The 13,403-nt window shown below is 37.9% G+C and overlaps 1 protein-coding gene across 2 annotated transcripts in view; it reads right to left on the bottom strand.

Annotated features, from left to right (window-relative positions):
* Positions 1-13,391, bottom strand: part of FBXO36 (F-box protein 36) — a 30,607-nt gene extending 17,216 nt beyond the window's left edge. For both annotated transcript variants that reach the window (XM_085298622.1, XM_085298623.1), the window contains exon 1: positions 13,167-13,391. In XM_085298622.1, coding sequence (XP_085154748.1) covers positions 13,167-13,289 — 123 coding nt within the window. In that variant the 5' untranslated portion in view covers positions 13,290-13,391. The remainder of the gene's footprint in view (positions 1-13,166) is intronic.
* Between the last annotated feature and the right edge of the window lie 12 nt (positions 13,392-13,403).

Below are 13,403 nucleotides of genomic sequence, written 5' to 3'. Positions count from 1 at the left end.
CTTGGATACAGATAGATTCAAGAGGGTTAAGTGATTTAAAGTCTTTATCAACCTTGAAATACCAGAGAAAACAGCAATCGATAGTTATGACAGCTTTGACCTTTTTATTTTAAAGGCTTTTTTGAAAGAAAGCCTTTATTTTCTACCTGATTTTGAACATTTCCAATTAATGCTGTTACTTCATTATGATCAGGCAGAAGAGACCATTTTGAGATTCCTGATTTGGTTAACGTACAAGAATGTCAATGCTGTTTGCTAGCAAGTGGCAGTCGGGCAGAACGGGCTAAACAATTTCTGGGCAAAATGTATGCCTCAAAATTGCAAGCTGGACAAAACTGCTCCATTTCAGAAGGTCAAAGGGGCCATTAACAGGCTGCAGATAATGAAGCCTTCATTTATTCAGAGATCCTAGAAATGTTTAAAGGAAACTCTTCTAGGAATAATCACAGAAAGTGAACCACAGTTAGGTCCAACATTGCAAGAGACCAGCAATCTGAAAACAAACTAAACCCAGGGAATATACCATTTTGCACTGAAGTCATACACAGCTTGAATCAAATAGGTATGCACTGCTGCCTGCTACACCTGTGAATTCAGATGCTTTTTGCTCTGCATCTGGCAAAATATTACCTGACTTTTTTTTTGCAAATATGGAGTAGGGATTACAACACCTGTGCTTATTTGACGATTGCTACTCAAGTCTAGGCTTGCATTTGCAATAGTATGGGCAGTCATGAGCATTATTCTTTTGTTATCTGCATTCATAGGATCACATCTGCACAGGATAGCAGTTTCCCTTTCACCCAAAACACATCAGGTCTCCTGGTGTCACTTGTAAAAACTGTGGTAATTCTAGTCTAAAACAAATTTTCTGTCTGGCAGTTTTGGACATTCAAACTCTCATTATCTAGATCTCAGTATCTTGTTTAGCTTCTGCCCTGAGCTTTGAAATCATGTGCTGTGATTGATGGGCATATCTGAACTAAGGCTGAAAGGCAGGAAAAAATCTCCATCCCTTCTCTCAGGAGCATCACTAAGGAGTAAAATGGATATGACTGTGAACCTTCTACCATATTATTTTCCTCAAGATTCATACTCAACATTACACCTCTGGGAAAGAGGACATAAAAACTGCACATTTCTTAYAGCACATTATGATGATTTAAGGAATCACTTCTTTCTACAGTGATTGTTCTTTAAATGCATCTGTATCAGGCTGAAATCTGAGGGTGAAGTTACATGGCGAGGCCTAAAGCAATTTCATCAGCAATAGTCAGTTAAAGGGGAAACTTCCCCCCTTCAGGTTCCCTGTTCTTCTCAGCTCTACTACTACTCTTCCGAAAAGGGAGCACAGTTTTCTGCCAGGTTTGGCTGCAGTCTCATATGCAAATCTGAAAAAATCTTGAGGTTGCCCAAAGTAATTTTGGCCCTTCTCTTGTTCTCCTCTTCTTGAGGTATACAGTTTGATGGAGAAGCATTGCACAAGAGACCCCCTTAAGGCCCTAACTCGCAAACACAGTAGTCGTTTGACTGTTCCATTTAGATTTGTGTATTTCTCAGTGCATCTAAATTCAAGTACAGAACAACCGATTTTGGAACTTCAGTAAAGCATTTGACTTAACTATTATATCACACTGAAGAGAGACTGGTCTGGTTTTCAAGCTTCCCATCAGACACAGTTTTGATATACCAAAGATTTTCAAGCGCAAAACCTAATATGTTGCCTAAAGAAAATGATCTGCAAGATAAAAACGCCCTCGGGCCAACATCAGAACGAAATCTTGGGCAATAGTTTGTTCTTGAAAGCTTGTACAGATTATTCTCAGAATCAAAAGAAAAATACTAATGCATTTGCACTGTAAAATAATTGGTATGATTTTTAATCAGCAATAATGCTACCAAAATTTTGTATCAATAATACAGTATTTCAGATTTTAATTTCAATTTAATCTTCACCTTGATAGCAGATTCACCATTAAGTATGTATATACATGCTTTCTTAGTCCCTGTGAAAAGTCTCTCTCTTGTTATTTCATTTGTGCAGGTCTTTTTYTGTTAATAGCATTTTGGTAATGCATCATCAGCAGTAAAATGACAGTGAGAAGAAAGCAGCATCAGTAAGTTTCCAAATTACAACAGTTAAATGCAAGCAAATAATATTAAGGTAAACTATAAACAGTAAATAAAACAGTTCTAGTAGGAGTTTAAGGGAGTGAAAGTCCACATCCTTCCCCTACTCTGCTTTGAGAGGAAAAAATGTTACTGTTAATGGCAGAGTTTGGTTAACAAACAAAAAGAAAACAGTGATTGTAGCAGAGTACAGCCATGAAGGCAATGGTAGATGAAAAGACAGACAACCTTCTGGAGTAATTCAAAAAACATTTCACGTGTTGCTATCAACAAGCACTTCAAGCAGCTGGAGAAGAAGGGAAAAGAAATACCACTATTCCAAAATACCATCTATAGCAACTACAAAGCTGTTTCATTTTTCCTTGCTTCATGCATTCAAGAATATCAAGTCACTTCACCTAAGGGATTAACCAGTGGGGAGGGGATCCAGCTGCCAAAGGCTTCCACTTGAAGTATCTGAAAGGCATTTTGAAGAAATTCAGGAAGAAGGGGGAATAAAAAGCTTGGAAAAAAATAATTGTCTTCGGTGAATGCAAACGTAGCGAAGTTTCAGCAAAAAACCCTGCTGCCTTACCATGGTCTCTGCTTTCCATCTCAGTTACATACATGTTTTATTCCTATATTAGTATCTTTCTTCATCTCTGTTTGCCCAGAGCTTGCAGAAAATAAAATAAAATGAAGCTAAAGACACTTAGAGTGCAGGTGCTTTGGAGGCTAACTTCTGCCTTTATGCAGACCTGTGCATACAGATCAGAGGAAACAATATAAGAACGGCACAAGGAGAGAGACAATGTGGAAGGGGAGGTGTGTGCTGAAAGGAAAGCAACACTATCAGAGGTAATAAAAAATTACTCTTGAGGATCAGAGTCTTCAATTATGTGCATGATACTTGCCATTTATTAGCGTGATTAAAGAGGCAGACCTAGATAAGACTGCCACAAAGAGATTATTCCACTATTTAACAGAACAAAGGATGCTAGCTAAGGGTAAGACATAACAGTCCTTCCTAGATGGATAAGACACCGACAGGTTTCATTTCAAGCAGTTTGTTTCCTCCTTCTTTCTTCAGTTTCAAGGTMTCTTTATCACAGTTTCAGGTGTGGTCTATGCTTTTGTTTTTTGCTCATTTTTTCCTTTTGGTAGAGAACCAAAAAACAAGTAACAGAACACAGACTCTCCTGCTACATGTATAAAAATCCTAGAGTGCAGTACATTGCTACAATGGAGAGCTCTTTCAAGGGAAGCTGCACCTCCTTTAGCTGTGCGGGCACACATAACTACCAACCCTTTCTATTAGTCTTAGTTCAACTACCCACCAACTCCCTTCTCAGATAGCTCTTACCATCCTGAATTGTATAGACCTGCAATTCAATTTCTGTCAAAAACCTGCTTTCCTATATTCTTACCTGGCCAGCTTACTTTAAGCACTGATGTCTCAGAAATTAAAGATATCTATTGCATCCAAAGGTACAATACAGGCATCTATGTGGCTTCTAAAATCGGATCATATATTTGAGCAATACACAGATACTCTCAATACATTTTTCCAAGTTCCCTTCCTGTCTATGTACATCTTTAACACCATCAGATGACTGGCAGGAAGCTGTTGGATCCATCACGTTGTACAGTCATTCTGTTACAACTGACTCCTACCTAGGTCTCCAATGACTCAGAAGTTGTGCAGACAAGTATGCCCTTCTTCCTCCATCAGATATCAGCTGAGTAGCAAGCACAGGTTACTATGCTGTCTGAAAGTTTTTATTTTTTATTTTTTTAAATTTATTTCTTTCTGTGTTTCTTCAAACACTGATTTGGTCTAGTCCAAACTTAATTTCTTGTTTTCTGGGACATTGTTAACGTATTTGTTACTTGCAGGTTTCAGACCCATTACAAACTGCACCGGAAGGAACAACTGCACAGCTCAGCTGCGGTTCCAAGTTCATTCATGCTGAAGTTTATCCTTTCGTTAGCAGTTGCTATGATAATTTGACATGTATATGTATTAAAAATCTACATTGCCATTTCTGTCACATGCATCTCTTGTTCTTTCAACGCTCGCCAGCTTCRTTGGTTCTCCTGTCTGCAAGCCCCATCTGTGGGTGCTCCTTTCACTGCACTCTTCGCTATCATCCTATTAAGTTACTTTGAACTCCAGCTTCGCGTTCTCCCAGGTTTCCAGGGTTTTTCAAACACACAAATGACTTTAACCATTTCACACTGCACTGACTTCTTCTGGTGCTCTTTCTTCTATAGTTACTATGCTTTACTTCTCTATGTAATTTCTAATTCAGGTTTCTCCCAGGAAATGACTTTACCCTGGCTGCACATTGTACAATTTTAATCTGATTTAGTGAGGTCCATCCAAAAACCGCAGACACTTTTACTTTGATTTAATTTAGGCTTATTTCAGTTTAACATAGATTTAGTTTAAGTTTCTTCTCGAAGTAAATCATTACAGTAAATTTCCATACAGCAATTCAGATGAGTTTCAGCAAGCTTGTTTAAAAACAAATTTTAAATTATCCTGGTGCATCTTTACATGAGATCCTATATATCCTAGCACACTATGATAAAATCCTGATCCTTTTCTAGTTTTGTCTACTACTGCTTTTTTCCTTCCCTCCCTTAAACACATTACTGTATATGCTCAATTCATTTTTTTTTTTGAGGAACAAAGTATAAAGGTATGGCACAGCTAAATGTAAGTAAATGTATCTCATGGCTTTTCACAAGGAATGCTTCTATTTACACAGAAAAAAGAAATAAGAAAAAGGTGTTCTTTATTAATAAACTTTTTCATCTTCTTCTTTTGGCTTATCTTACTCACTTGAAGCAGGAAGAAGGAAAACAAGACGACAGATAGGAGCACTTATTTCCTGGCAAAATAGAAGTTGAATTAATCCTGAGGTTTCCCAAGACAAAGATTAGCAGGGATAGGTGAACCACTACGTAAAGCAAGGCAAGCGAAGAATAAAACTAAATCCTTATGTGGAAGAACAAGCATTGGCAAGAGTTAGTATATAAACAACAGGCACTCAGGTACAGGAGGAAACTTTTACTTAATTAAGCAGGAGGTAGTGGTRCATGCTTACCATAAACTATTATACCTTCATGTCCTGAAAAGTCATTCTTGGTATGCAGAGCTAGATCAAGTGTGGTACTTCTGAAAGAAGCCACAGATGTTAAGGCCCAGCAGGAAATTTGAAATAAAACAGGAGATTCAACATTGTAATTCAGTGTGGTACTATTATTCAGATACTAAAAATGTATTAGGAGTGGACAAAAATCATCCTAGATAAAAGGAAAAAAAATGTCTCTAGGCTTCCAGTGATTCAAGAAACCAAAGTAATAATAAATAATGRTAATGGACAACTTACTAAAATTATGTTATGATCTTTAATGTTTTTAACTGAAACTAATGCGACTAAGTATTCTAGTGCACTTTCAAACAATGGCTCAAATACTGCTGAAAAGGAATTTTATAAAGCTATATGCAGCAGCCTTACAAACAACTGAGCTTTCCAYGTAATGAATGCTTGAGGATTCAGTATCACTTATATCTCTACTCATAAATTCATAAATTTATGTTCATAAATTTATGTTCCTCGTGGTCAAATATTCAATAATAATGTTTGTCCTAAATCAGGAAAAGATTTAGAAAGAACTGAGTTTTCAGAGAAGAAAACAAAACCAAAAACATGCATTGCCCTAAGTGCTGCGTTCTCCAAAAAAAAAAAAAAAAAAAAACCTTTGATCCACCAGTAAAAAGAGCCCTGAACTGCAAACATTTCAGCTAGAAATGTAAAAGCTACTGCAATGCATCACGGAAACTGCATTTCAGTTGCTGAATGTTGCATTTTCCTCTATCAGTTGGCTGCTTCAACTGGATTACATCTTCAATAACACACCACGATTAAAGGCTTCCCCAGTCTTCCCGGTTGTCTATAGACAATATCTAGCAACTGTGTACAGCCACAGGTGATACAATGTGAAATAAGTGAGAGATACTATCAGGCATCCAAATTTTAATAAAACATAACAACACTGATAAACCAAAATATTTTGGTTTTTGACCAAAACCACCTGATTAAAAAAAAAAAAAAAAAAAAAAAGAAAAAAAAAAAAAAAAAAAAAAAAAACAACAACAAAAAAACATATTTCCAACAGAATATTATTCCCCAAATAAATTGTTTCCATTTTCCTAGTAGTTATACTGTTTCCTTAGATACCTGAAGTAGATACAATGGAGAGTGAATGAGATTTTTTTTCTATGTTTTTTAGACTTAGCAAACATCTTCCTGGTAATAATTACTTAATACTGTAAGACATCATTATCACGAAAATGTTCAATTATTTTGCAGAGACTTTTTCAGCATAACAGAGCAATTCCTGAGCTGGTACAAAATGACTTGAAACTGTGCTGGTTTAAGAAAGACAGCAGCAAAAAATTGCTAGTTTTAGGCAAGTAAAATCCTGCAACATTGAAACAGATTGCTCATAACAATTCAACTGTTCATAACTATTGAAAACAAATAGTTCATAACAAAGCTAGTTTGTTGAAGCTCCTCTAGTGAATTTTGTGTGCTCTTTTTGTTCCTTAAGATCTCACGCTTTCTATTTGAAATGTCAGGTAAGAGACTTGAATGGAATTGGTCCAGCAGGCAATAACTGGTATGGCACCCTTTAGGTTTCAAACACAAATAAAATACCCTGACTTTGAGAAAAAAAAATCTTTATTCTGTAGTCTTCAAGTTTTCTACTCCTTTCTTGGCTTCATAGAAATCCTTCCATCTCTAATAAATCTGATTTTAAGTAAAGATCCATCTTGTGAAAAATCATTTAATGTAACGTGAAGTTAATTTCAACTTAATTACTACAGTAATATCTGTTAAAATTTTTCCAATTTCTCTAGTTTAATCACTCCAAATGGAAACTTCAGTTAATCAAATAGTTCCTATATCAAGTGTCATCATTAAGTTTTAAAAAGAAGCCCCATGATATAAAGGGAACATTTAGATAACTTTATTGCGTCATTCTTCCAAAGCAGGAACTACCCTTGCAGGTTCAATAGAACCTGAAACTGCTGAAAAAGAACACCAGGCCATAAGCAGTAATTAGTCACTTATTAATGTTTCCTAAATCAGGTGGTGGAAGAAAGAAAGAGAAGAAAGATTTTGCCCTAGCTTATRGAGGTAAGCATCTATAGAAAAGGTAAACCAGAAACAAAAACCCCAACAGCCCAAAAACCTGATTTGTTTATTAAAAAATGATTTTTTTWAAAAAAATGATTTGAGATGAAAGTGCTGTAGGTTCAGAATTTTTGTTTATACTAACAGGGCTAGAAAACAAATTTATTTTTCCACAATATTATGCTGTACTTGGAATATTGATTAAAAAACTATTTAAGATGTAAGTGAACAATAAACAATAGGAGCAATGATGGATAAAGAACAAGAACAGTCATCAGAACTGCTTGCCTAGTTATTAGGGGACAGATAGTTGAGCCAATAGCGTATGCATTTGTTAAAAATAYAGAATCTAGCTGCCAATCTCTGACCATATATAAAAATCTGCAATTGCACATTTGGTAAAAAGCAGTTATTCCAATTGTTGTACAAACAGATCACATATGGAATACTGCAGAGAACAACATTAGTTTTTGTATACATACATTTCTTTTATGGGTAAGTAGCTAAACATTTTACTAACATGACACAATCCTCTACTTAGTACAGCTTTTGATAAATGGTGACAGATGCTAGTATTAATTACACATTTAGTAGATCATTTTCCCATTATGTTCCTTTTGTTATCAGCCTCATCTTTCTAGTTATCAGACTGTCCTGTAGGCAGATTAAGCACCAGACTTTTCCCCCCCCTCACCCATTCCTTGTTTKACCAAAATCATTGGCTGGTCTTTTCTATACTAGTCTACCATCTGGATTCYTCTATCTTGCAATTTTCAAAAGCTGTATTTATCACCATCATATTACACAATTCACAAGAAATTTTAATTTGGAAGATTTTTTGTGGCTATCTTGGGTCATCTCATGTTTAATGTGGAAGTTACAGGTTTTATTGCCTGCTTTATACCAGCAAATAGTCTATTGTGGTTTGTAACAAACCTTGGCAAAATATAATTGGCATATCAAAAATTGATTTGACATTTCAAGAGTGATTGAAGCACACGCATGAAGAAAGATAGATGGAAAGGCATATGCTAAACAACTCTCCCTTCTTGATGGCAGTTCCATGACAGGGAATATTCCTATTCTATATAATTTTAGGCATACTCAAATACTATCCATTGTTCCCATCCGTTCTAGCAGGATTCCAAGGCTTTTATGGACAAGCATGTTCTTTTTAAGTATGTTCATCATGGCATGTACACCTGATTTCTCCTCCATAAAACTCAAAGCATTTTTGTAACAAAAAAAACACCCAAACAACCCCCTCCCATATATTAGCATAACAGCAGCGTACTGGAGAAATAAGCAATATGAAAYTGAAAAGCACAAATGGCAAGGTCATTCATTCAGCAATAGTAATTTCTGTCGTTAACAAAACCCTTATAAATTTGAAGTTGGCAGAGAAAGATATTAGAATAATAATTGGTCACAGAATGATCAAGAATCACTAATATGATTCTGGTAGAGAAAGTTTAATACAATCTTAATATTCAAATCACATAGAACTCATCCAGAAGACCCAGAGAGGTAATGCCTTTGCCCAATGCACTTGTAAGAGCTCATCACTACTGTTCAGTAAAAACAAACAAACAAATTTTCTAATAGGAAGAAATGGAGAGAAAAGACACTACAGTGATCAGGAAAAAGTCCATTAGCCACGAACAGAGATTGAAAAACAAAATAGAACAAAAAAATTGCTGTTTTAGCCAGACAAAACAAACAATATTGAAAGGACAAAATTATTAAAAAACGACATTGCTAGCTGAATACAAGAGAAGAACACTGTCCAAGCTAAAAGACAGCTGTATACATTAGCTGTACATCAGTCAGTATAAGTGCATTTCTAACCATCAGGGAAGCGGTAATGTGGAGCAGTTGTTCCATGAGGAGCAGTGAGACAAAAAAGCCTAGCTGTTCTTGAAACTCATCAAGTACCATCTGCACTATGAAGAGCTATTACGTGTCTGGATGAAACAGGAGGGACTAAGACTTGATAACTTAATAGGTCTCTTTCTGTCTTACATTCCTGCAGCAGAGTTGATGGGTGCCCACACAGGAGGGCTATGTGGGATAGCTTCCCAGCATTTGTGAAAATACGAATGCAAGCATAAAGGATTTTATTTTTTCCATTAAGTAGCTTTTTTTTTTTTTTTTTTTTTTTTTTTTTTTGCCAATGGTTCAACAGATCTCTCCTTTTACATGCTCCACCTGTTTGAGCTGTATACTGCAAATACTCACTTATGCACCTGTACTTCTCAGTAGTCTACTACCAGAAAAGTCATCTGCAATGAATTACAAGGCTCCCTACTCCTCCTTAATCTTCCCCCAGTGTAGCTTATGCAGAAACTGGCTGGTAACCTTCTCTTACTAACTTCAAGGAAAGTGTCTACTTGCTAATGAGTAGTGAATACATTTATTTAGAAAGTTCTGATTAACAGCTATGTATTTCAGATGTAGTTGGATTTGTCTCTGAGGTGGAAGAACTCTCATATTAAAAAAAGGAAGTTACCAACAGGATCTGTAGAAACTCCTGGTAACACTTTGGCTACAAATACATCCATACAGACCAGTGGGTGTATTTTTAGCTGCCCCCACATTTTTTTCCCCCCCTTCGCAAACTACTGTTATAAYTTGATCAGCTAGAAGAGTGCGGAGCAGTCTGCACTTCTGCTTCCAGTATCTTGTTTACTGGCAGCAGGAGACTTGCTTTCCTTCTTTCAGGCATCCTGGTTACTCTATATAAGAGTTCAGCACAAACATGCTGAAGCACACCTTGCTGTTATTGCAACTGATGATATCAAGAGGAGTAAATAAACATATGTTCTGACATATTTTGGCAACAACAACATAATTCACATGCTTACAGTTAAGAATGTGYGCATGTAGTATCCTACCCTAGGGACTCTTTTGCCTCCTGTACATGCTTCGACTGTTGCTCTGCACGTAAGCTTACACTTAAGGGCTTGCTGAGGCTAACTCTCTCTCAGAGATTACCTTTCTTCTAAATTAAAGCAATTCCAAATGATATATTTTTAATTATGCAATATCTAGCAGCTTGGGCCTACTGTATGATCATGAGGCAGTAGCTAGACTTTAAAAATACCTTCTGGAGGACATCCCTAATATATCAGGTTGCATGACAGAAAAAAAAGATGTCAATTTGCTACAGTGAAAAAGAGGCATTTCACAGGACTTGTTTGAAAACAAAGCGTGCTGCAGTTCCGTTGTTATACACCTGTTTCTTCCCAGATATGGCCTCCTTGTCCATCTGAATGTTTTGTCCTAACAAGTTTTGAGGATATTTGTACAGGATTTCCAGTTCTATGATTCTATGACTTGTTAGTCAACATATACCTGGACATCCTGTCCATGACCCAAGTATATGCATTCTGTAACTGTATAATACATGCCCATTAAATTAATACATTCATCCTGGAAGAGTTAAGTTTACTGCTCATAYAGAGCCCAAATAGACAATTTGCAGTAGGGACACACTCAGAAATATGGAAACGTTCACACGAATCCACCATGCGGCTACAAACTCCCTTTCTAAATGGACAATGGACCATTTTTAAACCATTGATTTAGAAGAATGGGTCTATTCAAAGTAGCAAAGTTCACAATTCATGTAACTGTGTAAAGTTGGAAGCTTAGATTGTAAGGCCTTTCAGGCAATGACTATCATTTATTGGGAGACTACAAAAGAGCATACTGGGAATGTGAACCAACAACTGAGACTCCCAGATGTTACTGCAGTACAGATAGATATATTCTAAATGATATCTAACTTGGCACTTCACTGATGCATATGCTGTGAATTACTATTTTTGTCATATTTTTGTCATTTTGTCATTGTCTCTTCCCAGGAGACCCCCTGATCCTACAGAAAGGCTAACTAGCATCCTAGATTTTTACATGTACAGCAGTTAATGCTGCAAAGATTTATCTAAACTTTGTTTTCAGAAACAGTTAATTCAAGTATTATTGAATTAGGAAGTTGTTGGATTCAGATAAGCAAGCTTTGGAAGATGTTAAGAATTATTTTTTCTTCAAATATGTATGTTTACTGCATCATATTCAAATAGTCTTACCATCATAAAATCAAAACTATTTTTTGTTTCCAAATCATCCAAAACAATTATTTTTCAACTACACTAACTTCACAGTAATACTTCTATGCAATAAACACTTTTAGGATAATTTTAACTTACTTCCACTCACAGTTACAGAGCTTTTTACAGAGTTCACAAAACTGACTTTGGTTTGTTTTTAGGGTTATATCTGGGTAGCTGAAAGCAAAACTAAAAACAGGTATCTGAAGTGTTCGACAGGAAACTTGCATAAAAAAAAAAACAATAATCAAACAAAACTGAAGATGACAATAAGAAACATACATCTTATTTTTATTATCCAAGTACAAAAATGAATGTTAAACAAACCATACCCCTGGATAACTTATACCATGAGCTAATGCAGTGTTGATATGAATATGATTCCCATGAAGTCAATGTGACTGGCGCCACAATACAGGGCTTCAGGTGAGAAAAAGCACATATTTCCCAGCTACTGCGTGGCATCAAGGTTTCTCATTTTTTTGCAAAGCTTAAAGGTCCCTTGGGTTGTCTTCTAAGGCCTATCTCAAAAATTTTTTTTGAGGAAGAAACCCACAGCTCCCTTTTGGGCCCCTTCTGAAACCACTACAGACACTGGGAATTTTAGAAGTTCATAGCACCAAAGAGACAAGACGAAAAGAAAGAGCATATAAAATACAGTTAAACTGGAATTGCACCTTAACTTCAGTTTGTCCCCCTCAGCCTCCCTTTATTTTCCTAAATGCAGGCCTGACAATTCCCACATCACCAGGAGAAAATACGTTCATCATTTTGGTTTATTTAGAGAAAACAAAATAATAAGAAGATCCTGCCTCCTAATTTAACAATATTTTAGGTTTTTTTTTTGTTCCTCTGAGGCATTTTAAATCTTTTCCAGCATTCACAACATTAAAACCATTACATCCAGCCACAAAACAAGCAAACAGTGTTCATCTCATACATACACACAAGATCTTTTCAGTCAGTATTAGGCCAAGGTGAAGTCATAAAAAAAAATCTTTTATAATTTTTATTTCTCACACTTATAAACTCATATGCAAATTTGTCAAGTCTCATTTCTTTACCGCCAGATATTCCTCATTGGAAGTTAGTTTTAAGTTAGCTTTGTCTTTTGGAACATTTTGCAGTATATTCAAATAAAGTATCTTGAAAATCCGGGGATCTCATCCAGGATTTTTAGCACTGCTTATTTCCCTCACCTGAAAACCAGCCTTGCACACAACAAAACGCAGGACACTAAACACCTTCAGATAACAGAGAGAAAACAGGCAGGCTGTTTCTGTAGGCAATTTAATCTCATTTTCCTGGACTGAGCTTTTAAACTTTTTTGTTTCAAGTCCTGTTGCTTCTAAACTTGCCTTTCCTTCGCAGGGCTCTGCGACACTATTTAAGGAGTTGGGTTGGTCTGGTTGGTGCTGGGGCCCCCACACCGCGGGCTCGCGGTGTGTCTGCGGGGTGCCAGACGCCGGTCCGAGGCCACAGCACCGCGGGCGGGCATGCCTTCTCCTCCCGGCTCCCAAGCCGCGGGCTCGAAGCGCCTTTTCCCCTGCCACCCCCAAGTCCGCCCCGACTCGCGTCCCGCGGGACGAGGGCAGCGGCCGCTCTCCTCCGCCCCGGGCTCCCGGGACGGGCCCGGGGCAGGCCGCACCCGAGCGCGCACCGCCGGGCCCCGCTCCCCGCCGGGGCTGGGGCAGGGCCAGCAGCGCCAGGCCCCAGCGGCGGCCCCAGCACCCACCTGGCGGCGGGTGACGAGCAGCTGGCAGAAGTCCTTGCTGGGGGCCGGGGCCTGCCCGCGCGTCTCGAACAGCTCCTCCCGCAGCAGCGACGCCATCTTGGGACGCCGGCGAGCGGTGGCCATGGCAACCAGGAAGAGGCGGATATCGCGCGGGGTCACCGGCAGCCCAGCCCCCTCTTAAAGGAGCGCGGCCGCGGTTGTTGCCGCCGCCGCCGCCGCCGCCGGGCAGGGTCTGCG

Source organism: Rhea americana, unplaced genomic scaffold (genome assembly GCF_003343005.1).
Source record: "Rhea americana isolate MKP2758 unplaced genomic scaffold, rheAme1 scaffold_14, whole genome shotgun sequence".
Taxonomy (NCBI): Eukaryota; Metazoa; Chordata; class Aves; order Rheiformes; family Rheidae; genus Rhea; species Rhea americana.
The sequence above is the reverse complement of the archived record's forward strand: the minus strand, read 5'-3'. Positions and strand labels throughout refer to the sequence as shown.